Genomic DNA, 22,349 nt, shown 5'->3' on the forward strand with positions numbered 1-22,349 from the left:
AACATTGTGCCTGTGGGTAAGACGGGTCGCTGAGCAGAGACAGGGTTAGGAAACAGAACTGGCAACGACTCTGTCTTGGAGGGACCTCTCCTGTTCCTAACGCAAAGGGCATAACATCGGAGGATTTTATAAGGGTTCTTCTCTGTGGCTCTGGGTTGTTTAAAAGTTAGAAACTTCAGCCGAAACCGGTTTGGCTCAGTGGATAGAGCGTCGGCCTGCGGACTGAGAGGTCCCAGGTTCGATTCCGGCCAAGGGCATGTACCTGGGTTGCGGGCACATCCCCAGTAGGAGATGTGCAGGAGGCAGCTGATCGATGTTTCTCTCTCATCGATGTTTCTAACTATCTCTCTCCCTTCCTCTCTGTAAAAAATCAATAAAATATAAAAAAAAAAAAGTTAGAAACTTCATGGCAATGGCCCTTCAAAGGAGAAAGGGAGACCCTGATGGCCAACTTTTAAAGTTTGACTCAGCTTCACTAAGATTTACTCCATATCCATTAGTGACAAGACTGGTACAAAAATAAGAGCAGTCACTTCCGCTTTTATTTTTTAAAAAACAGAGAGGGAAAAAACGTACTGAACTCTGAACTTCCTCTCTTTAAACCACAACTTACTACTGACTTATTCTGGTAAAATGGTTGGCAAATACATACTAATCAGGCACCTCTTTGGTGCTGACAGTCTCAGCCCTAAACTCTGCCTGGAACACCGTCTACAGAAGTCAGCCTTTCAGGGAGCCAGCCCAGGGATCCTGACAGGAAAGCGACGAACAGGACCCAAGGCTGCCAGAAACTGCCTGCCCAGCTCTGTGGCTGCTACAGCCCCACTCTCGGGGCAGGCACTTTCCACGCCAAGATGAAACCGAGCCCAAGCTGGCAGGTGACTGAGACACAAAGCCACCGCCAGCTGCCCCGAAGGGCGCTTGAACTGGGCGCAGCAACCTGAGTGTGGGCCAGGCGCTGCCACTGAGGAAGCTCTGTGATGCGGGGGAAGTGGCTTGACTTCTCTGGGCAACAGTTTCCCCATCTGTCAGAAAGAAAGAAGACTTGTGTTTCTGGTACAGTCGCGCAAACCCCAACCTTTCCACAGACAACAAGTAAAACTGGACAAAACTTCTGCTAATTCTTTTTTGTTTGACCTGAAAGCACTGGCAAGTACACAAAAGAAGTCAGATTCTGGAGGGGCGAGGGCTGAAGCGCGAACGAGAACGGCCATTGGTCAGCTTTGACTCAGACAGCAGGCTGCAAGCCAGCACCACGCAGGAGCTGAAACTCGGACAAAAACCTTAAGCCTCTCTGCGTGCAGAGCAGGAGACAGACTTCAGGTCGACCACAGCTGCTAGAAAGGGAGGAGGGGATCCAAGAACAGAAAAACCCGAGAGAGGGGGAGCCCCGAATTCTGTACCAACTCTATCCAAGGGTCTGGCTGCCTCTTGAACCAGGCCGGCGTGAGGCAGCCTCAAAGAAGCCTCGAAGGTAAAATAGCCAGAGCTGACATCTGAGCTGATGCCCAAGGAACAGTTTACTGTCCAACCAAGCCAATAGCTTCCTGAGACCAAAACATCAACAGTCTCCCAACACACAACGGAACTCGACAGGTGAAAGTGAAAACAGGAAAATATGACCCAGTCTTAACAGAAAGTCTAATCAACCAAGGAAAACAGGAGGAGTCCTTCCTACCAGGTTGGACAATCATCTGAAATTGTATGAGATGCAATGTATTCAGCTGCACGGGACAGGAATCCCATCCTGAAATGGTTTAAGTACCAAGAGAACGTATTTCCGAACAAAACAAGATTCCCAGAGAAAGAGCCAGATCAAGGCCAGCTATTTATTCAGTGCTCAAGGCCACCCTGAGGACACAGCTCCTCTCCATCTTCCCACCTGCCATTCACAGCAGGGCGCCTGGCACCTCATGGTCAAAAGACAGCTGCCACAGCTCCAAGGTATGACATGAGGTGCCTGAAGACAAATACTTTGTCCTGTGTCCCTGCTGTCCTGTGAGGACGTGACTCTCAGAGCTTACACAGCCTTCCTGGGACCGAGGGGAGATGCTGATGGCACTGTGATGATGGCAGAGAACAAATCGGTATGCGGCAACCCAGCGATGAACAGTCAGGGCTACAGGGATTCTCATGGAGACAGTAAAACCAGCCCCAATGGATTTACAGCTTAGAACTGGCAGAAGACCAGCTCAATCCAACATGGCAGCTAATTTCACCTTGTATAACCTCTAGCTCACAGTAATACATTAGCATACTAAACGACACACCCCACCCTGCCTCGATCAAAAAAACAGAAAGCCCATATAAGGACCCAAAATGGGGCTCTTCTGAGAAGTCTCCATCACTTTCCCAGAAAAATCCTGAACATTCCTCCCCCTTATTAAGTCCCCTATTCCTCTGTTAGATGCACCTCAATAAAAGAAGCAAATCCCGCTAGGAAGGGCTGCTCTGTCTGCGGAGTAGCCGCTCCTGCCGCACGGCTTCACTGGCTCACGTCTGAATCCTTTCCTGCGTGATGCCAGGAACCCACAGTGCGTAGTGCACTTCGGCCCCCAGGTCCCCAGAACGCCTGTATCACACCTACCGCCACACAGCTCCTTACGTTGTTCTGCTATTAACAACCAAATCATCCTATTGGAAAGAACCACCAGACCTTGGAAAGCTAGTAACATTGCTCTAAATAGAAGACAGGCATAAAAAAACACAATGAAAATTTAAATGATTATATTCTGGCAGCCATGTAGCCTAAGGTTCCTCATTCTTTTTATTTAAAAGGGAGATTAGAATGTTTTAGAAAGATATTTAACACATAATAGAATGGCACTGAGACATTCTCCTTAACAGCCAGCAGAATTATAAGAGAACTAAAGGAAAACGAAACTGTGTAACCCGTGCTGTTTAATGCCATTTACAATTAAAGCCTTTGAGTACCACCAGTGCTGTAGGTATTTTGAAAAATACAGCCTTGTATTAATAACTCCCAAATCTTTACCTCCATCTCTGACTTCTCATTATTCTCAATTGCCTTTTGGACACCTACACCTGGGTATGCCACAGGTATCTCAAACTCAACACAACTGATGCAGAATTCACTATTTCATCCCCAAGCTCCCTCCTCTGCGGGAATTTCCTACTGCTCTTATGATGCCCTTATTCATTAAGGTGCCCACACAAGACCTCCCTCAACAGCCAAATGTTCCTGCTACTGTTTTTTGCACCAGTGCCAGGCAGGGTGCTGCGAGGCCCCACACAAACACCATCCTCACAGCATGATGAGGAAGGCACTACCCTTATCATTCATTTCTTTTTAAAACGAGGAAGCCAAGGATAAGAAGTTCGCCTGGGGCTGTAGGATCTGAAGCCGGATCTGTCTAATTTCTCCCTTTACCTGCTGCCCAAAGCAAACAGAGACCGTCAGGCAAAAATCCCTCACCTGACCGCTAAACTTATTGTATTTCCCACCCGGTTTCCCTTCTTTTCTTTTCCACCCAGGCTTCCGCCTCCCCTGAAGGTGTGGTCCTTGCCTTGCTTGACTGCTCTTTTGTCAGCACTTAAGGCTGCTGACCTCACCACCTTGAGATCTTGTCAGCTCTGAATCCTGGAGTTATTTCTCTCCTACTTTCTAAGGTCTCCTGTGTTAGTTCGGAGAGAGCCCAGGATCAGATACATGTGATGAGATAATGGACTTCCCCTGGAATTTCTCACAGATCAAGGTGCCAGACACAGATACCAGCTTCTCCCTGAATTCACATACCCCCACACAGATAAGAACTTCGTCCTGAATATTCCACCCATCCCCTGCAGCAGAGAATTCCTCAGCTCATGTCCCCGCCCCTCACCCAACTGCAGTATAAAAAAAGCGCCCCCCTCCCTGTTGGAGTGAATCCACGTGCCCTGTCCTTGGGGTAAAAAGAGGCAGTAGTAGACTCCAGGGCTAACTGGAGCTTGTCATTAAAGTACTGAGCAGTGACCAGACTGTTCCCGAGGGCCCCCCAGTGAGGCCTACCGAGGTAGCGATACTCACCCCTAACATGACAGGGGGGGAGGCAGCCCGGCGGGTCCAGGGATGGGGTGGAGGGAGCAACCAGTGAGCTCCAACTCTCCATACAAGGTTAGTTGGGGAACTACTGTGACCACGAAGCAAGGCCCGGGGTCAGAGGAGTTCATGCAGTTCCTTAAGGTGCCGTTGCACCAAAAGAAGGTACCTGGGCTGGCCTTGGTGAGACTGGCTGCAGTGTGGTATGACAGTCTCTTCCGTGGCAACCCCATAGGTGTTGACATCTTGATTACATCTGTCTGGGTTCCACTGCCAGGTGACTTGTTTGCTGTTCTGGTGGTGGGTTTCACGGACCTTGAACCTCCACACATAAGCAGGTGGGGGTGGGTGTAGGTTGCACACGGCAGGGAGGAGAAGGAAGGAGGAGGGGAGGGAGACACAGATACTAGCTTCTTCTCCCTGAATTCACATACCCCCACACAGATAAGATCTTCATCCTGAATATTCCGCCCATTCCCTGCAGCAGAGAATTCCTCAGCTCATGTCCCCGCCCCTCACCCAACTGCAGTATAAAAAAAGCGCCCCCCTCCCTGTTGGCGTGAATCCACGTGCCCTGTCCTTGGGGTACGTGGGTCTCCCGGGGACGCAGAATAAACCTTTTCCTTTCCTTTCTTTTCTGATTCACTGGACTCTATTTCTTGCGCCGCCTCCTGAGCCACCTAACCTAACATCCTGCCTTCTCTCTGCCCCTTCCAAGCTTAACATTTAGTCTTCAACTACTTCCTCGAAACACGCATCCTTTCTCTCTCTTGCTCCTCCCACCTTGCTGACACTCCCCCCCCCCCCCCCCCCCCCCCGCTTTCACTGCTTCTGCTTCCTCAAAACTCAGCTTAGAACTGGGGCTCCTGTGCAGACTCCCCAGGACCCGGGGAAGCGAGCTGCTCCCAGCGTCCTCCCTCCACCACCACCACAGCACACTAGCACGCTGTTATAAATGTTTCATGTATGGGTCTTCCCTATGAGACTGAGGGCTGCTGGAGTTCAGAAACAGGCCTTATGTCTCCATACTTCCCCTGCACGTGAGGGGGTGGCCACAGATGCCAGGTGGACCATACTGTGCTATTACATCTTTTATATTATTCCCCTCTGAGTGGATTTTGGGAAAGATAGATAGGCTGTAAACCACACCTGATATTCCACCTCTGTGCCCTGGGCAAAGGCCGAGCAGGTCTCCTGCAGAATACTTGAACCACAAGCTCAAACCAGATGCTCTGTCTCCCTCTTCAAATACTTCTTAGTTTCAAGGCTCGGGGCCAGTTATCTAACATCAATGAGCCTTAGTTCCTTCGGGGAGGTAAAATGAGATGTCCTTTAGGGTATGCTACACACTTTAAATAAGATCATGTGTGAGCGCTTAGTTTGGTGCCTCAATAAATTAGAGCAGCTCTTAGGGGAAGTATGGCCATGGCATGGACTTGTCTGCCCTACGTGACCCCTTCCTCCCCATGTTGCAAGGACTTCCACAGTTCTCACCCTGTCCTCCCAGTCCAGCAGCTCAGACACAAAGAAATCAGCTGACCGGGGTCACATGACCATCGAAAGGCATGAGACCAGAGTCCCTTTCTGAACTCCTTATTCAGGGTTATGGATAAAAATGCACAGACTGCACACTCCCTCACAGGAAAAAGATTTAATGGAAATATTTTGTCCTACTAGGGAATTTCCACAGTCGGTAGATTGTGCCAGTCTCTCCCACTACGGTGGCCAGCAAGCTCTCCTGTCCCTGCAGACAGGAACCGTGTATCCCAGAGGCTGCCAGGCTGCTGTCCTGCCCCACCTGCCAGGGGCTCCACCATCAGGCCCTCCCACCAAGCCCTTCAGAATCAGACCAGACGGACCTGAATTCAACACAGCCCTGCCGTTCCTGCGCACACGCATCATCCTCATAAAGCCCATTTCCTTTTGGATGAATTCGAATAAACATAACAGAACATCTTCGTGGAGGTGAAGATCCAAAGGGATGAACTCGTAAAATGCCCAGCTCACTGCAAAACCCCAAACATGAGCAGCCTCCGTCACCGTGACCACAATTCTACCGTCATCATCGTCATCACCACCAGCATCATCCCTTTCGAAGCCCTGCATGCCTTTATTCAGTCCTGAACTCAGGGCTGTGCTTCAGTCCTCACTCCATGCAACTTCAGAAAACTGTCTTCAGTCTTTGTGCCGTTTCCCCAGCAGGCATTGGGAATAACAGCACAGCAAGCTCACAGGGCGCGCTTGGGACTGAGTGAGTGCCGTGTGAGCACTGAGAGTGCCAGGCAGACTGTAAGCACTGGATCGAGCCAGCATTTAAAAGCCTTCTGTGAAGGTGTCCAAGACGTGGAGAATTCCCTGGCCTGTGTCCCCAGTTAGCAGAGATGCTCCCAGGGGCTAGAGCGGCACATACCCTGAAGCACGAGTGGATCTGGCCCTAACTTCGTTTTTTTCTTGAACATGACCTTTTGTCCCATCTGAAGAGCCCTGCCCCCACTGTGGCCCTTGGGCCCAAATCAGAGAAGGCCAAAAGGGAAGTTACAATGGCAGGGAGGGGGGGAGGGGAAGAGGCCACAAGACCCACCTCCCCGCGGTCCCACCTCCCCCAGGGCTCTGTGCAGCCCCTGAACCCCTCCCCCTCCCTCCCTCTGTGCTGATCTGTTCTCAGCCCACATTGTCCCCAGGATGGCCAGCTCCTCTCTCTGCAGGAGGGACAGCTCTCTGCTGGCACTCGGCACAGCACTTGGCATGTCACCAGCTGACAGGTCAGTCCGCCAAAGCTAACAATTCCATCTTAAAAATGCGTGTCCCATACTTAAAATTCTATCTGCAAAACTGACTTCCATCGGTGACCTGGTAAAGCTCAAAGAGGATAATCAAAATAATCTTTGACAGGTTGAGAATAAAACAACTAATTCTAAAGAATTCAAAACAACGCATGTATCTCATTTTGAAAAGTAAATGAAGCCTCGGCAGTCCACAGGCCAAGTTCACAAGCCTCACGTGCCTCTTGTCCATTCTTCCTACTATGATTTTCAAACTGTGTTGACCATGGCCCACAGTGAGAAGCACATTTTACATGTCCAAGAAGTGAAATAAAGTTTTATGCAACAATACTAGGCTTCCTGAGTCTGGTGCCTTCCTATATCTTCCATTCTGCTTTTTTTAAAAAATATATTTTTATTGATTTCAGAGAGGAAGGGAGAGGGAGAGAGAGAGAGAGAGAGAGAAACATCAATGATGAGAGAGAAACATCATTGATTGGCTGCCTCCTACACACTCCCCACTGGGGATCGAGCCCACAACCCGGGCATGTGCCCTGACCGGGAATTGAACCATGACCTCCTGATTCATCGGTTAAAGCTCAACCACTGAGCCACGTCGGCAGGGCCATTCTGCTTTTTTAGAAGGTTCATCACCTTCTAAATTGATTTCATGACCCTCTAATAATGATGATCCACAATTTAAAAAACAAGTTAGAGGAGTTCAAGAAAACCCATCCCCAAGAGGAGCTGCAGAAAGGTGTGAGGATTCAGGGCAGCAGGCAGTGAAGTCTGTCGGAATCTCCTGTGACTCCAGAGTATGGTCTAAAGCAGTGGTTCTCAACCTTCCTAATGCCGCGACCCTTTAACAGTTCCTCATGTTGTGGTGACCCCCAAATTTCATTGTTACAAATTGAACATAATTAAAGCATAGTGATTAATCACAAAAACAATATGTAATTATATATGTGTTTTCCGATGGTCTTAGGCAACCCCTGTGAAAGGGTCATTCGACCCCCAAAGAGGTCGCAACCCACAGGTTGAGAACCGCTGGCCTAAGGGAAGTGAGCTGGTAGGATCTCCCTCCTGGGTGGCCTTGGCAGCCATGCCCAGGTCCCAGGTCTACTTGGATTAAGGCTCTCTGTGAATGGCATTCCTGTTCCGCAAAGCACGTCTGTGAATCTGGAAGGCATCTAAACCAGCTCTGGGGAAGGGCCCAAAGGAGCCCCACAGGCTTGCCAATGGTCAAGGGGGCGCGGTTTGCAATGCACCTCTGAGAGACCTGGAAGCCTGCCACGGACCCCATGGTGCATCCCCAAGACCCTCCGCACACCGGCAGGGCCAGGACACGTACCCCAGCACCTGGGAGTGTAGAGCCCCCGCATCTCCCTGCTGCATCCTCCCTGGGAGCCCTCCCACGAGGAAGGAAGCTGCCTTACCTAAGGAAATGCCAGCTTTTCAAGAGCCGCCCACTGGGTGCAGGTCCCCAGGGCCCCGCTTCCAAAGGGCCACACCAGCTCCAGCCACGGATTGGCTTTGGCCTCTATCACAACTATTGCACCACAATCCGACCTCCCGCTCCCTGCTGCTCTCAGTCCTTAGGGGGGTTGTTCCCAAGAGCTGCTCCCCAATAAGCCGCCTGCGTGCAAAGCTTCATCTTTTAAAGAAAAAACACCAATGACATTGGCCAGAGTCACGGGCAGAGAACTAAGCAAGACTGGTACCTTTCAGGTGTCTTCAAGGGTAGCTTTGAGAATTGTTTTCTCAGACCTAACATGTAATGATCGATCCCTGTCCTTGGCCTGCGCGTCTCATTCAGTGCACCTGGCACCCGGGGAGGTGGGTCCTAGGTCATCACCCTCATTTCACAAAGGAGGAGACGCCTGCCCTGACGCATCGCTCCGCTCAGGCACAGTTCTGTGGGGAGATGCAGCTGCACATCCCTTCCTCGGACCCCCTCCCGGGGGCAGAAGCCTTGTGTTCTGCCTCTCAAGCGCAGAGCAGAGCTCCAAGTGCAAGCCCAACCCAGACAGTAGTAATAGTAGTAACAGAGCACAGGGGGCAGTGGTGGGAGCATGGGGGGGGGGGGTGCAGTGGTGGGAGTGCTGGGGGTAGAAATGGGAGCACCGGGAGCAGTGGTGGGAGTGCCGGAGGGCAGTGATGGGAGCGCTGGATGTAGGAGTGGGAGTGCCAGGGGCAATGGTGAGGACAGTGGAGGGAGCGCCGGGGGCAGTGGTGGGGGCGCCGGGGGCAGTGGTGGGAGCGCCGGGGGCAGTGGTGGGGGCGCCGGGGGCAGTGGTGGGGGCGCCGGGGGCAGTGGTGGGAGTGCCGGGGGCAGTGGTGGGAGTGCCGGGGGCAGTGGTGGGGGCGCCGGGGGCAGTGGTGGGGGCGCCGGGGGCAGTGGTGGGAGCGCCGGGGGCAGTGGTGGGGGCGCCGGGGGCAGTGGTGGGGGCGCCGGGGGCAGTGGTGGGAGTGCCGGGGGCAGTGGTGGGAGCGCCGGGGGCAGTGGTGGGGGCGCCGGGGGCAGTGGTGGGAGCGCTGGGGGCAGTGGTGGGAGCACCAGGGGCAGTGGTGGGGGTGTTTCATGTGCACCAGGCCCCACGCTGTGCTCATACAGCATCTCAGTTGGCTCTGCCACTTCCCAGTGAGGTAGGTCCTGTGATTAGGACTCAGGGCTGAGCGCTGACCTGGGACCTGCCTGGATTCGGGTGCAGCTCAGCAGCTGCACACTCCACTGAGCATGCGCAGGGAGCTGAGCAGTCAGAGGCCTCACTGAAATGGGCCTGGTCAGCTCCCGAATGTGTCACATGTCACTCGCAGCTTTTCCCTTCCCAGAGGAAGAGTGTGTCCCTCTGTTTCCTCCTCCCCTCTGGGGAGGCCTGTGCCTTGCTCCCACAGAAGGTGGCGGGGTGGCACTGTGCGGCTGGGCAGCGCCCTGGGTGGTGTGGTGCATCGCCAGCACCTGGAGCAGGGCCCCGGCCGCCCCAGCCGCCCCAGGCATCCTCCAGAGGCTGCAGACAACCCGCCTCGACCACAAGGACCACCCACTGAGCCAACCCAAATTACTGACCCACAAACACTGGGGCTGAATAAAATGGTGGCTATTTTAAGCCACTTAGGGTTGAGGGGTGTGTTATGCAATCATAATAGGTAACTGGCTCGTTAGGTGTCCAGTCAAACATCCAAAAGTAGAACCCCCCGCGGATTCTTCTAGGAGGGAGGACACGTGAGCCCAGGGAAGAACTGACCGGCGGCCCTGCCCTCAGGGAGGAGCGTTTATGAAGGGCGCCCGCTGAGGGGAGCATTTGACTGGTTAGAAACTGGGAATTCTGAGAGAATCAGATTGCTCTCAGGAAAAGCAAGAAGAGTGCTTTCTCATGTCACTCTTAGTAACACAGCTCACCGTCCTCTCCTCGAAGCCACCCGGCATGTTTGATGAGACAAAGGGCCTCGGGTCTCACCTCTCAGTCCTCCTGGCGCCCAGGGAAAGGCAACACTGGGTGTGCCACCCCAGGACAGGAAGGAAGCGCGGCTGTGGGGACTGGAGCAGCTCGCCGTGGGCACCAACCCTCCTCGGGGCACGCAGCTGGTCGTCACATCCCAGGACCTGGAGTTGGCGTGGCTCTGGCCTGGGTGTGGCCAACACACTGTGAGCCAGTGATGCAGTCCCTCCCCGCTGCGGTGGCTGTGGCAGGAGTGTGCCCCCCGCCCGAGGGAGGACCCGGGGTCACTGCGTGGAAGATGGCCTGACCCGGTCCCCGCCGGGGCAAGCGTGAGGGAAAAATAAATCCCTCTGCCAGGCCACGGAGGCATCGGGACTTCCCCTTCCACACAGAGGCTCCCAGGTCTTCCCAGCACCTCGGCCAGCACCGCACTTCTAACATCAAGCCCTGACATGGCGCGTGAGCTCACGGTTCCCGGTATTAACAGAGCTCATTACCCTACCGGGCGGGGAACTGCGGCGGGGCCTGGCTTTCTCGCTCTACCGCTGGCACCCATGGGCGCCGCTGGAATGGGGAGCAGATGCCCCAAGGGTGCTCAGAGCATCCCTCAGTGGGTGACTCCAGCCGGATTTCATTTCCGGGTGCAAAACAAACCCAACTCACCTTCCTCAGACACACTCAGTGATTTAAAACTGTGCTTTTCAAAAACATTTTCGGTGAAGTGTAAGATCATAACGGAAACATGGGAACAAGTCTAGAGCTCAGTGAACTTTCACAGCCTGAACATACCAGGTAACCAGCACCCAGATCAAGAACATGGCCACCACCCAGGGGTCCCTCCTAGTCGCACCCCCACCCCCCAGGGCTATCCCTGTGCTAGCCACCATCACCTGCATGATGCTCACCAGTCCCTGAGCTCCGCCTGCATGGGGTCAGGCGGGATGTACGTCCGTCTGGCATGTTTAGCTCACACTGTGTTTGGGAGAGTGCTCTGTGTGTAGCTGTACCTTGTTCATTCTCGATGCTGCAGAGCATCCCACTGACCACCCCCTGTTCCACTGGGAACTGCATGTGATGCTAAAGAAAATTCTTTCCACTCCGGCCCACCAGGGTCCAGGAGGCACAAAGGCGGGGACCTCAGAGGAAAAACCACTTATCTTCACAGACACAGGGACCGGCCTGAGGTTCCAGCCAAAGTTAAGACTGCAGTGTCCACACCCGTCTGAACATCATTTCCCACAGGCTCTCATGAGGGCATGTGTTTCCAACTCAAACCAAAACGACCAGAGCTTGTAAACTAGGAAGTGATACACTCTCTATAAAAATCACAGATAAAGCTGTCGCAGCACTAGCACCAAAACCCAAATCAAATGACCCCTCTGCTGAGCCATTCTCCCTCTATGTTCACTCACGTACCGCTATGAGCAAGCACACACCGTGGCCGAACAGGGAGTCCGCACTCCAGAAAAAAATGGGAAATTACAGAGACGTGGTCCTTACTCTCTTGAAACTTATACTTTGGTAGAGAAGACAAGACACTAAACTCTCAAATAAATATACAATTAGAAAATGTAAACATAGCAAGGGGATATGAGATTGTACCAGGGGGAACCTGGTTTGGAAGATCAGGGAGGGCATCTCTGAAGAAGTGACATTTGAGCTAAGTTCTGAAGGGTAAGTAGGAGGTGGGGGGGGGGGGGTAGAGGGAGGAGCGATTCAAGCTGAAGACAGGGCATGTGCAAAAGCCCTGTGGTGGGCAGGAGTGAGTCGTGATTGAGGGAGACCAGTTGGTCTTCAGACAGAGGATGAAAAGTGAGTGGAAGGTGGCACAAGGGAGGCATGTGAGGACCCAGATCAGGCAAACACTTGTAACTCATGTTATGGATTCTGGACTTGATCTTGGGAGGATCAGAAAGCCGGCCACCTGGCATCTACCTGAAAGAGAAGAGGCCCCTCACCACTCCACAGGCTAACCCTGCCTCTCTAAGCGCGCTCTTTGGTCCAGGTGGAATGATCAATACCGTCAACCACACATTTCACACACACACACAGCATCCAGGTACCATCAAAACTCTCAGCCACAGCACTGCCTACACTATAAAGAATGACCCCGCCCCCAGGGAGAGAGGGAATACCTTCCAGAGCGGGCCATCCCCCCATCACAAGACGGACACAGCCGTGTGGCCTCACCCTCCACCTTCAGCCACACCACCTGCCAGCTTCTTCTTCAACCCACAGGAGCCCGCAAACATTCCATCCGAAGAGTGAAGAATTCAAAAATTTACATTTGAAAGATGAAATGGTCAGAAATCTATTTAAAGCTGAAATGCCGCCGAAACCGGTTTGGCTCAGTGGATAGAGCTTCGGCCTGCGGACTGAAAGGTCCCAGGTTCGATTCCGGTCAAGGGCATGTACCTGGGTTGCGGGCATATCCCCAGTGGGAGATGTGCAGGAGGCAGCTGATCGATGTTTCTCTCTCATCGATGTTTCTAACTCTCTATCCCTCTCCCTTCCTCTCTGTAAAAAATCAATAAAATATATTTAAAAAAAAAAAAAAAAGCTGAAATGCCATCCACGTCTTTTCAAATGAGGACGTTGACGGGCCACGATTTCAATTCCGCTTTCTGAGGTTTCCCACAAATTCAAGCACCAAAAGCCAGGAAACGGCTGCCTGGAAAGCGCTGCACTCACCCGGCTCAGCGCCCCCTCCGCCCCGCCCCCTCCCCAGCCGGAGCCGGAGCCTCTGACCCCACTGCAAGCTCCTTCACTCTTGCAATCCTCCCTGGATTCAGGACACTCCTCTTGCCTCCCCAACAAGTTTGTGAACTCGGTGAGGACAGACGATGCCCAGCCTGGGAGCAATGGAATTAGCTGCTGTTTATCAAGGAAGCACCTCACCTGTGCCCTATAACCAGCTATTTCACTACTGCCGTTTGCCTCTGACGACACACAAGCTCAGAGGCTCTAAGTAGCATGTTCAAGGTCCCATAACAAAAAGCCAAAATTTAAACAGATGCCTCTCTGTCTCCAAAGCAAAAGCCCTTCACCAGGGCGGCAGCGCAAGCTCCAAACCGAACCCGTGCTGGACCCGAGCAGCAGGGGAGCCGGTGGGGGGGGGGGGGGTGGTCGCTTTCTAAGGCACAGCCCTGTGTGTGGCCCTCTGCATCCACAGTGCAGAGAGCATCCCCAGTCAAAACCATAAAAATAACCCCGTCACCACCTCCCAAGATAGAACCAGGAACAGGAAAATCCAAATGTCTCTTCAGGGTGTGAAAATGGCAAGCGTCCCTAGATTCTCCGGGAACACGTCCCCACTGCTTTACATGGCCATTTCTGTCTCTCCCACCTGCCCTCCAAACCCACCAGCTTGGAATCTCAGAATCTGAGTCACTGTAATCATTGTTTTAAAATGCATCTCATTCTCTTCTTTTTCAAACATCTGGCCATTTCATTCACCCCCACACCTCCCACTTTAAAGCAATGACAACAGCCACTTCCTAGTCACTACTCTGCCTTCGCCAGATCCAAACCCTCCAATATGACGTCCGTCTCCCACCAGCTCCTCCCTCACACATCCTCCTTCCTGTGCCCTGCCTGTGCCCTGCTCGCTCCTCCACCTGCTCCTCCACCGGGGCTGCACTCCGCCTGCCTGAAACGCCCTCCCAGCCCCCACCCCCTGTCAATCTGGGAACTCCTACTCCCTCTGTAAGATTGTTCCCAAATGTCATCTCCTCGGGAATCTTCTCCACCCCTTCTCAAGAAAGGATAGCAGCCAAAGGGTGTTTACACCTTCGGTGCAGCACTTTTCACTTGTGTATCAGGACTAATCTGCTGGTCTCGAGTCAAAAGACCAGGAAGATCTTCAAGGTTAAAGACAATGTTCTATGTCTCTTCAAAGCCCATGTTGCAACCTGACATTATACATTATATTCTTTCTGTTATTAATTAATTGCTGTTCTCCTTCCACTAAAGTGTAAATTCCATGAGAGCAGGGACTGTCTTGTCCACGGCTCTAGTCCCAGTGTTTATTTATTGCAGGCACTCAATAAATATTTGCCGAATGAACGAAGAGATGGGCAGATGGCTACATGGATAGGGAGATGATTAAATGGGTGGATGATGGATGGAAAGATGATGGACGGATAGATAACTGGATGGGTGGGTGAATAATGGACGATGGATACGTTAGACTGGCTGGGTGGATAGATGAATGGATTGGTGAGTGAGTGGGTGGAGAGAAGGATGAGTGGATAAAGGCAGGGTTGTGTTTCACCAGCCCAAGGTCATGGAGTCACGAAGAGACAGAGCCAGGTCTGGATGTCAAGTTTTGAGCCTGCACGCTCAAGCCCGATTTTTGGGCACCTCTGGAAGCCCAGTCTGTTCACTGGGCAGCGGCAAGGTGAAAGAAGACAAGTCTAGATTCCCGCCCAAGAACATGGTTACTGCTGAGCTAAGTTCATTTCCATCTACTCAGCAGGAGGGGACCAGAAACCCTCCTGGTCTGGGTCTGAGGCCCCCTTCTCACCCACTAGGGTGCTTCCTGCCTGTGGGCTGAGGGAAAAGGAGACATCCAGGGGCACGGGCGGACCAACAGGACACAGGACAACTAAAATGCACCAACAGCAGCAACAATAACAGCAGAAAAAGGCTGACACCCCTGAGGAGACCGCCACCTTCGCAGACCCTGCGGAGCCTACAGCTGCTGTCTTTCAGTCTCTGCAACACTGAGCTCCCTTCCAACCCCAAAGGCTTCCAGGAAAGACTCAGCTCTCCTTCCCTGTCCACAAGGAGGAACAGCCAGGACAAAATTAAGCCCAGAAGTTGAATGGAACCAGGCTCAACAGCAGGTAAAAGGTGGTTACAGGTAGAAATTAATATATTTATGTTCTAGTAATTCCTGGTAGTCCCTTTATAATAAAAAATAAAACACATTTGCTAAGTGCCCGTGTGTGTTTGATGCTAAAGACATCTTAGCACCAAATGAAGACTTTCTCCTGGATGAAATCAGAGGGATGGAAAGAGTGGACAAAGCATATTATAAAACTCTTAAAATTGTCCTGCAAATGAGAGAAAATACCGCCCAAGCAAAATGAAGGAACAGTTGTAGAATATCAGACATGGACCAGGGAAGTCGGGAGGCCATGCAAGCAATCCTGTGCCCCTTCGCTGAAAGGCTTTACTCTCTCCTTACTTTTCTTCAATCTATTATTTCAGACATGCTCTTCCACCTCTGAAATGGTCTGATTTTTCTGCTTTAGAACAACCACCTCAAATGCAACCCCCAACCAAAGAAGTTAGCTCGTTATCTGAGCTCTTGGCTAAAAGATGAAGTTCTGTCTGCCAAATGGAGAGAGAGGCATCTTAAAGTACCATGTAATTCTACTAAACACTCATCTTACTTGCAGCCATGACACAGGGAGAGTCAGGGCTTCCTGCAGGTGGTCAGCAGTAAGCCCTCCTGCGTATCTTCATCCAGATACGGGCACCTTTAGCTCTGGCTCCTTCACAACTCAGTCTTGGTTCAGAGACCAGCAAGTGTGGTTTTTGTTTTTAATTCTCAGAGCAAAGAAATCCCTGACTCCACCCCTAACCATTACATAGGTTGGCATCCCATAGCATCCTGTACATTTCCTTCAAAATACTTAACAAATGTGAAGTGAATATCAGTGTAGGATGTCTTATCTCCCCATTACACTGTAAACTCCATGACAATAAGGATGTCATTCAGCATTGTATTCCCACCATTAAAATAGTACTTGACACATAGAACTTAATGAATGCTTTCAGGAAGGAAGGGAGGAAGGGAGGAAGGAAAGGGAAGGAAGAGTTATATGTGGTAAGTATATAAATTTCCATCAGATTTTCAAGTAGCCATCGCACCTCTGAATGCCATAAGTAAACACTGGAATTTACAAACTCTATAAAAAGCCCAGCAGTCAATCTATGGAATATCACACAATTCCAATTTGGAGCTGGATGAGTGAAGTCAAATAATCCATGGTATTAGATCAAATGCCAAAATGATAAGAGACAAAGCTTTTGAATGCATCAGCCATACACGATACGCTTTTCAGCTGACCTCCCTACCGACCCCAAATTCACTGGACTGCAGTCCAAAAAAAGAACAGAGACAAGATTTTAAATTGTATTTAGTAATTTAACAACCTGTAACTAAAAAGCATCCAAAGAAGATGCATATTCTCAAAACTGTGACACTTTGATCTATTTGTGTGTGTGTGTGTGTGTGTGTGTGTGTGTGTGTGTGTGTGGCAAGGGTGGGGTTAGTGGACACAGGAGGACAGGTAGAGAAGAAAGAGACACCCCTACAGCAAGAATGTGTACAAGTTATTTTCAAACCTCCAGTTTATCTTTTGGCCCACTACCTCCTCTATATCTTTTTCTCTGTTGAGCCTTCCACATCATAAACGCTGTCCATGGCTCTGGGCAGCACCTAGACTAGAGTATCATCTGTGCTCGGAAACAATGTTTTTTAATTAACTTTCGAAGAAACATGTTACATCAACTAGATTTTCAAAGGTCATATTTTCCATATTTACTTAGGAAGGACAGCTGTTGCCCAGTGACAAAGCTCCAGGCCTTCCCTGCGTGCGCTGCTGCTCACAATGAATGAACTGCTGCCTCCCCACAAGACGGCCTCCTTTGTGGGACCCAACAGTACGCCACCTACAGATTTTTATTTCACCTCAGGCTTTGGGCCTGAAATCCCACTCCAGGTGGAAAAATCAGAAAGTCAGGCCATCAGACAGGCTTTCATCCACGCAGATCCCCCAGGACACACTGGGAGTAGCCCCGAAGGTGAGCGGAGTTTCACGCACAGGCCTCTGGGCTCTGCTCGGGGGACGCAGAGAGGAGGCATAACTGAAGCAAGCTCCAGTAACGTGAAACCTGGCGTGGCGGTTGCACACATGCATACGCACACGCACACATGCATACGCACACGCACGCACACACATGCACACACACCACCACACTCTCTTTATGACTGTGCTGAGAAAATTCAACCTGACATGCAGAATATCATATTACAAATGGAAAAAGTGATGCCGAAAGTAAAATGAACCTTTTGATTCATCTTTGATGGATGTTTTTCTAAAAGTGCATATTCTAATCAGTATGTTAACTAGAGACAAAAAATGAACTTGTATGCTATAGAGCTGATGGTGAAATAGCAATGGTTGGGTTCGTGCAATCCATCGGGTTTTTTTAAGAATAATTTCTATTAGAATGCTTAAAAACATGTGTTCTAGTCGACACAGGAAAGGGAAGAGCTGGTTTACTCATTCTAATCACCAGTGTCTTCACCGCCATAAAATTAGTGCACGGGGGTTTTCTACGGGGGCCATGGCAAGTTTAGATCTTTCTCACAAGGACAGGGGTGAGAAAAGATGCTCTTTACAAGCCTGGCTGTCTGGGCCCAAACCTGAGCTGCGCACTCCCTGGTGTGCCCCAGAGCCCGTGGAGAAACAGACCTGAGAAGAAAGCCCATCTGCATACACGCAGGAGGCACAGTCATCTAATGAGTCCAGAATAACTGTGTCCCACGGTTTCCTGCCACTAATCAAGTAATAATGAGCATCTCACTCAGAGTCACGGCCCTTGGTGTGAACATTCCTCTCGCAACCCCTCGGCACTCCTGGCCAGGACCCTGTAGGTCGGTGTCGCTGGACTCCTGTCCCAGGGGAGAAGTGAGGCCCTACAAGTGGACGGCGTCCCCAAGGTCACACAGCGAGGAGGGGGCCCAGCAGAGAGCCGACCCAGCTGGATCTCACTCCAACCCCACGCTGCGAATTCTGAACCTCTGCTTTTTATTGCCTTCCTATTTCTACTGAACTGACTTCCTTAAAAAAATAAACTCTCCACTAAAGTGCAAAAACTTCTTGGAGGAAGAGTCTAATTCTACCCAAAGGCTCGTCTTCATTACAATTAAAGCACAGATGCAGCTCCCAGGCGCCTCTAAAGCACGCCATAGAGAGAGCTCTGCTTGCCTGACGGGCCCCCCTTCTAACCCAGAACTGAGGCAGTTTCATAATAAGGATTCTGAGCCCCAGTCCCCTGCCACCAGGGACACCCTAACCCTACCTCTTCAACTAAAAAGCAGAGTGGGAACACAAAGCGGGAGGTTATGGGGCAGCCACGCTATGGGGCACTCCCCTGGCAGTACAGAACAAGGAAGCCTCATCTTAAGCTCCTCCCTCCCATCCCAGCCTCCCCAGCTTCCATGCCAGCACAATGGACCATGGGGGCTCAGTGGTTTCCTTGCCTTAGGATCACCCTACACACCTCCTAGCCAAGAATGGCAGAGCCTGTACCCTCTCTCCCCTTCTGCTTTGAATGAAACACCGCACTCACACACACACCTTGACCTCTAGCAGGGAACAGGCTACCTGAAATTAACGCACACTCCTTTGCAGCAGGGTGTGGGTATGCCATTCAATTCTAACCAAAGGCACAGAGGCAGAAGTACCCGTGGCAACTTCCACAGCAACCGTGCCTTTCTCTCCCCTTTCCTTCCCGCCGACTAAATAAGGATGTGCTGACCGCATAGTCTAGCATCCTTCTTGGACCACGAGATCTCTGTCCCTCCCGGGACGGTGGAGCAGAAAACCGAAAGGAACCTAGGGCCCTGGGCTCTGGACGCCTGACTTCGGGGTGAGAATAGTCACACTTGTTTTCTATACATTAGATTCACTTTAAGAGGAAATATGTGGTACCAACAATACCCAGGTAAGGAAGTGCTTTATGGTGCGCAAATTAGTCCCAGGCAACTCTGAGCACAGCTGAGGGTAACGTCCACCCTTCTGGAATGTCCCCACACTGAGCATCTCAATTTCAGGAGCTGCCCAAGCATCTTATATGGTGCAACCACTTTGAGCCACTCGGCAACATTTTAGGGTGGATCCTGTTATTGGACCCATTTTAGAGATGAAGAACTGGAGGTGCAGAGAAACTAAATAACATGGCAGGGATTCAAACTCACAGCGACCTGCCGGTACCCTGTGCATATGCCCACTACCCTACGATGCCTCTCAAGGAGAAGAGGAAACGGAAGGCAAGGGAAAAAAGGCACTCCTACTGGGACGCAGCCATATTTCATTGGAAACCTTAATCCTGCTTCACTCTCCACACCAGGAAATTCCTACCATCTACTCCTGCGGCAGGTGTGTCCGCACCTGGACATTCTGATCTTCCCAACCTTGAATAACTGCAGAGCAGGTGGGACAGGATACTAGCAGTAAAAGTTCCAGTCCCCCGTGACCTCAGCAAGAGACAGACAGAAACCGACTCATGGAAGTGAAGATCTTCTATGCATTCGGGCACCAACGTAGGGGTTTTGCCTGAGGGGCCAAAGTTCTAGAAAACAACCCAGCTGTTTGCACCAGTACCTCAGTTGTTGGGACTTGGGAAGTGCTCCCATGCAGTCCACGAAACTAGGGGTCACAGTCTTGTAAGAGAGGCTGGGGGGAGGGGGAGTCTACAAGGGTCAAGCGCTGAGCCAGCCCTGCCCCAGATCTCAGGTGAAGGGACACAGGAGTCTCAGAAGACAGCAGGGCCATGCTGCCAGCATTCTGAGCAACTGACAATGCCACCAACACGCACAGGGATCACTTTACTTTTCCCTGGAGGGTGGAGGTGATACAACCAAACTGTCCATCAGGACCACATCACATCTCATGCTCTTTAACACTTAAATACTTTCCTCTCACCAAATTCAACCACACCTAGCCCAGCTGGAAGTTACAAACTCAAATGCTTCCGGAGGCCAGAGATGGGTGAAGCATGCCTGCAGGGCATCAACAGAGACAACGTGATGAATGCGCAGACAGCCATCTCAGTCCAAATGACTGTTCTAACCGGAGAGAGGGGGCCAGGTCTCAGCACACTTGAAGGTGGAAATTCAGAGATGTATGTGAAATCTCCCAGCTCTAAAATGCTGACATCAAATTCAAAAAATGGTCTAGGTGACGTGGCCCCAGGGAGCGAATCTGCAACCAGCGACCAGTGAGGCCACATGCACATGATTAACAGACCGGCCAAGTTGGGCCTCCCTGGCTTGGGTCAAGGATGTCAAACCGGATGTAAGGACCCAGGTGAGCAGTCACTTAGAGCCCCCCCACGTCTCACCAGAATATAGAAGGGACGACTTAAACCAAGATCTGAGAGGCACCCCACCTGGGCCACCTCCTTCGGGAGGCCCGGGAGGCCACGCCCGCCATCACCTCTACAGGACGGCACCTCCGCAGGGTGGCAGCCCGCGGAGGCCTGCGTGCGGCAGGGGAAGAGGCAGAACTCACTCCGTGAGAAGAGGAAGCACAGTGAGCAGGAGTGAGGGGGAGGGGCCTCCAGAAGCAGCCTGGAGGGTAGACTCAATAGACCCGGTTAGACCTCCTGCAGCTGGGAAGGGAGAAGGAGGGTGCACGCCTAGGCAGGTGAGGCCTCCTTCTCCGCGCCCTTTCCTGGAAGGGGCATCGCTGCCCCGTAGGCACACGCCCCTTCAAAGGACCCTCTGTGGTGAGGAATCCCAGGTCCCTGCGACAGCGATTCCTTCCCTCTCTGCCTAACTCAGTCACTTCTACCAAGTCCTTTTCACCGTATCTTCCAAAAATGGGGGGGGGGGGGCATCCCAGGGCACACAGCCTACCTTGGCACTGGAACCCTTGCTTCCCGAAGCCCCTGCAAAGGCAGAAGGAGGCAAGTCAGGCAGCTGGAGGGGAGCCACCACCAGCTAGTTCCCCACAGTCACCCCCTCCCCCCCCTCCCCTACCGCCCCTCCACCCCAGGTGCAAACTCCCAGCCACAGGCCGGTGCCCCAGAGTCTTCCGCCTTTGAGGGAGAGAGGGAGGGGGAGCGGGGAGCTCGGAGGTATCCTCCACCTCCCCTCCGAAGGCAGAAGACGGGCGGCTGCGACCACCAGGTGGCGTTTCCGGGGGGTGGGGGGGGAGGGAGGCGGGAGATGTGCCCGCAGAGATGCCCAAGTACCTCGGGGAAAGAGAGGAGATGAAGGCGCAGTGGGATCCAGGATGAGAGAGCCCCTGGGAGCGGTGCCCCCGGGGGGCTGGGGAGGGAGAGGGAGCTCCTCGGGCCTAGAAGGGCAGGGGAGAAAGGGGCCCGCGGCGCCTGAAGGGGAGGGCTCGGGAGTGGAAAGGGGAACCCAGGCCCCCGGAGAGGCGCGAGGAGAGACAGCACCGGGCGCAGTCCCCGGAGACGCCGGAGGAGGAAAGGATGCCCGTGCCGAAGGGAAATAGAGAGAGGACACCCAGGGCGCTGCCCCCGGAAAGGAGGGGTGGGGTGCGCGCTACTGAAGCCCGGAAGGGGGTAACGAGATAGGGCCCACGGGCGAGAGGGCACTCCCCAGGAGGGACAGACAGACCCCAGCTCTGCGCGGCCCGGGCGCTCCAGAGGCGCCTGGTGCTGGCCCCCCTGGAACCCGGGCAGGAGCTGGCCAGGGGGTCCGGGCCAGAGGGTGGGAGAGGGGCACCCGGGACGCGGGGCCCGCGGGGCGGCTGGTCCCTCGGGGCACGGAGGATCCCCGCGCGCGGCGCGGCGCGGCGCGGCGCTGCCCTCGGGCCGGGAAGGTGCCCGCGCGCCCTCACCAGATGAAGTCGGTGCAGTGGCTGCAGAAGGTGGGTTGCTTGAAGAAGCGGGCGGTGAATTTGTGGTTCTTCACCTCGTGCACGTTCTTCTGCCGGAGGGCGCCTTTGCGGGCGAAGCGCACGGTGCTCTCCTCGCCCTCGGCCGGCGGCGGCCCCGCAGCCGGGTCAGCCATCTTGCGCGCGGGGCGCGGGAGCCCGCGAGGGGCGACCGGGGCGCGGGGCGCCGGCTGCGGCCGGGAGGCGCGGGGAAGGCGGCCGCTGCTGCCGAGCCGGGGCGCTTCCCTGCGCGGCTCGGGCGGCCGCGCGCTCGGAGCTGCGGCTGTCACTCGCCAGCTGCCGCGCTCCGCCAGCTGCGCTCGGCACCGCTGGTCCCAGCTGCGGGGGGTGGGGGCGGAGCCCAGGGCCGGCACGCCCCCTCGTTTGCATTGCGCGCAGGCCCCGCCCCTCCGCTGCTTTACATATTGGCACCCAGCGGCTGCGGGCCTCGCGGGGAAGC

General features: G+C 53.0%; 1 protein-coding gene across 2 annotated transcripts in view; it reads right to left on the reverse strand.

Moving 5' to 3' along the window:
* Positions 1-22,229, reverse strand: part of PRKCB (protein kinase C beta) — a 291,692-nt gene extending 269,463 nt beyond the window's left edge. For both annotated transcript variants that reach the window (XM_081089650.1, XM_081089649.1), the window contains exons 1-2: positions 21,854-22,229; positions 20,902-20,933 (exon numbers count right to left, since the gene is read on the reverse strand). In XM_081089650.1, the coding sequence (XP_080945776.1) occupies positions 20,902-20,933; positions 21,854-22,026 (205 nt within the window). In that variant the 5' untranslated portion in view covers positions 22,027-22,229. The remainder of the gene's footprint in view (positions 1-20,901; positions 20,934-21,853) is intronic.
* Positions 22,230-22,349: the final 120 nt, after the last annotated feature.

Source organism: Myotis nattereri (genome assembly GCF_964212035.1).
Source record: "Myotis nattereri genome assembly, chromosome: 4".
Taxonomy (NCBI): Eukaryota; Metazoa; Chordata; class Mammalia; order Chiroptera; family Vespertilionidae; genus Myotis; species Myotis nattereri.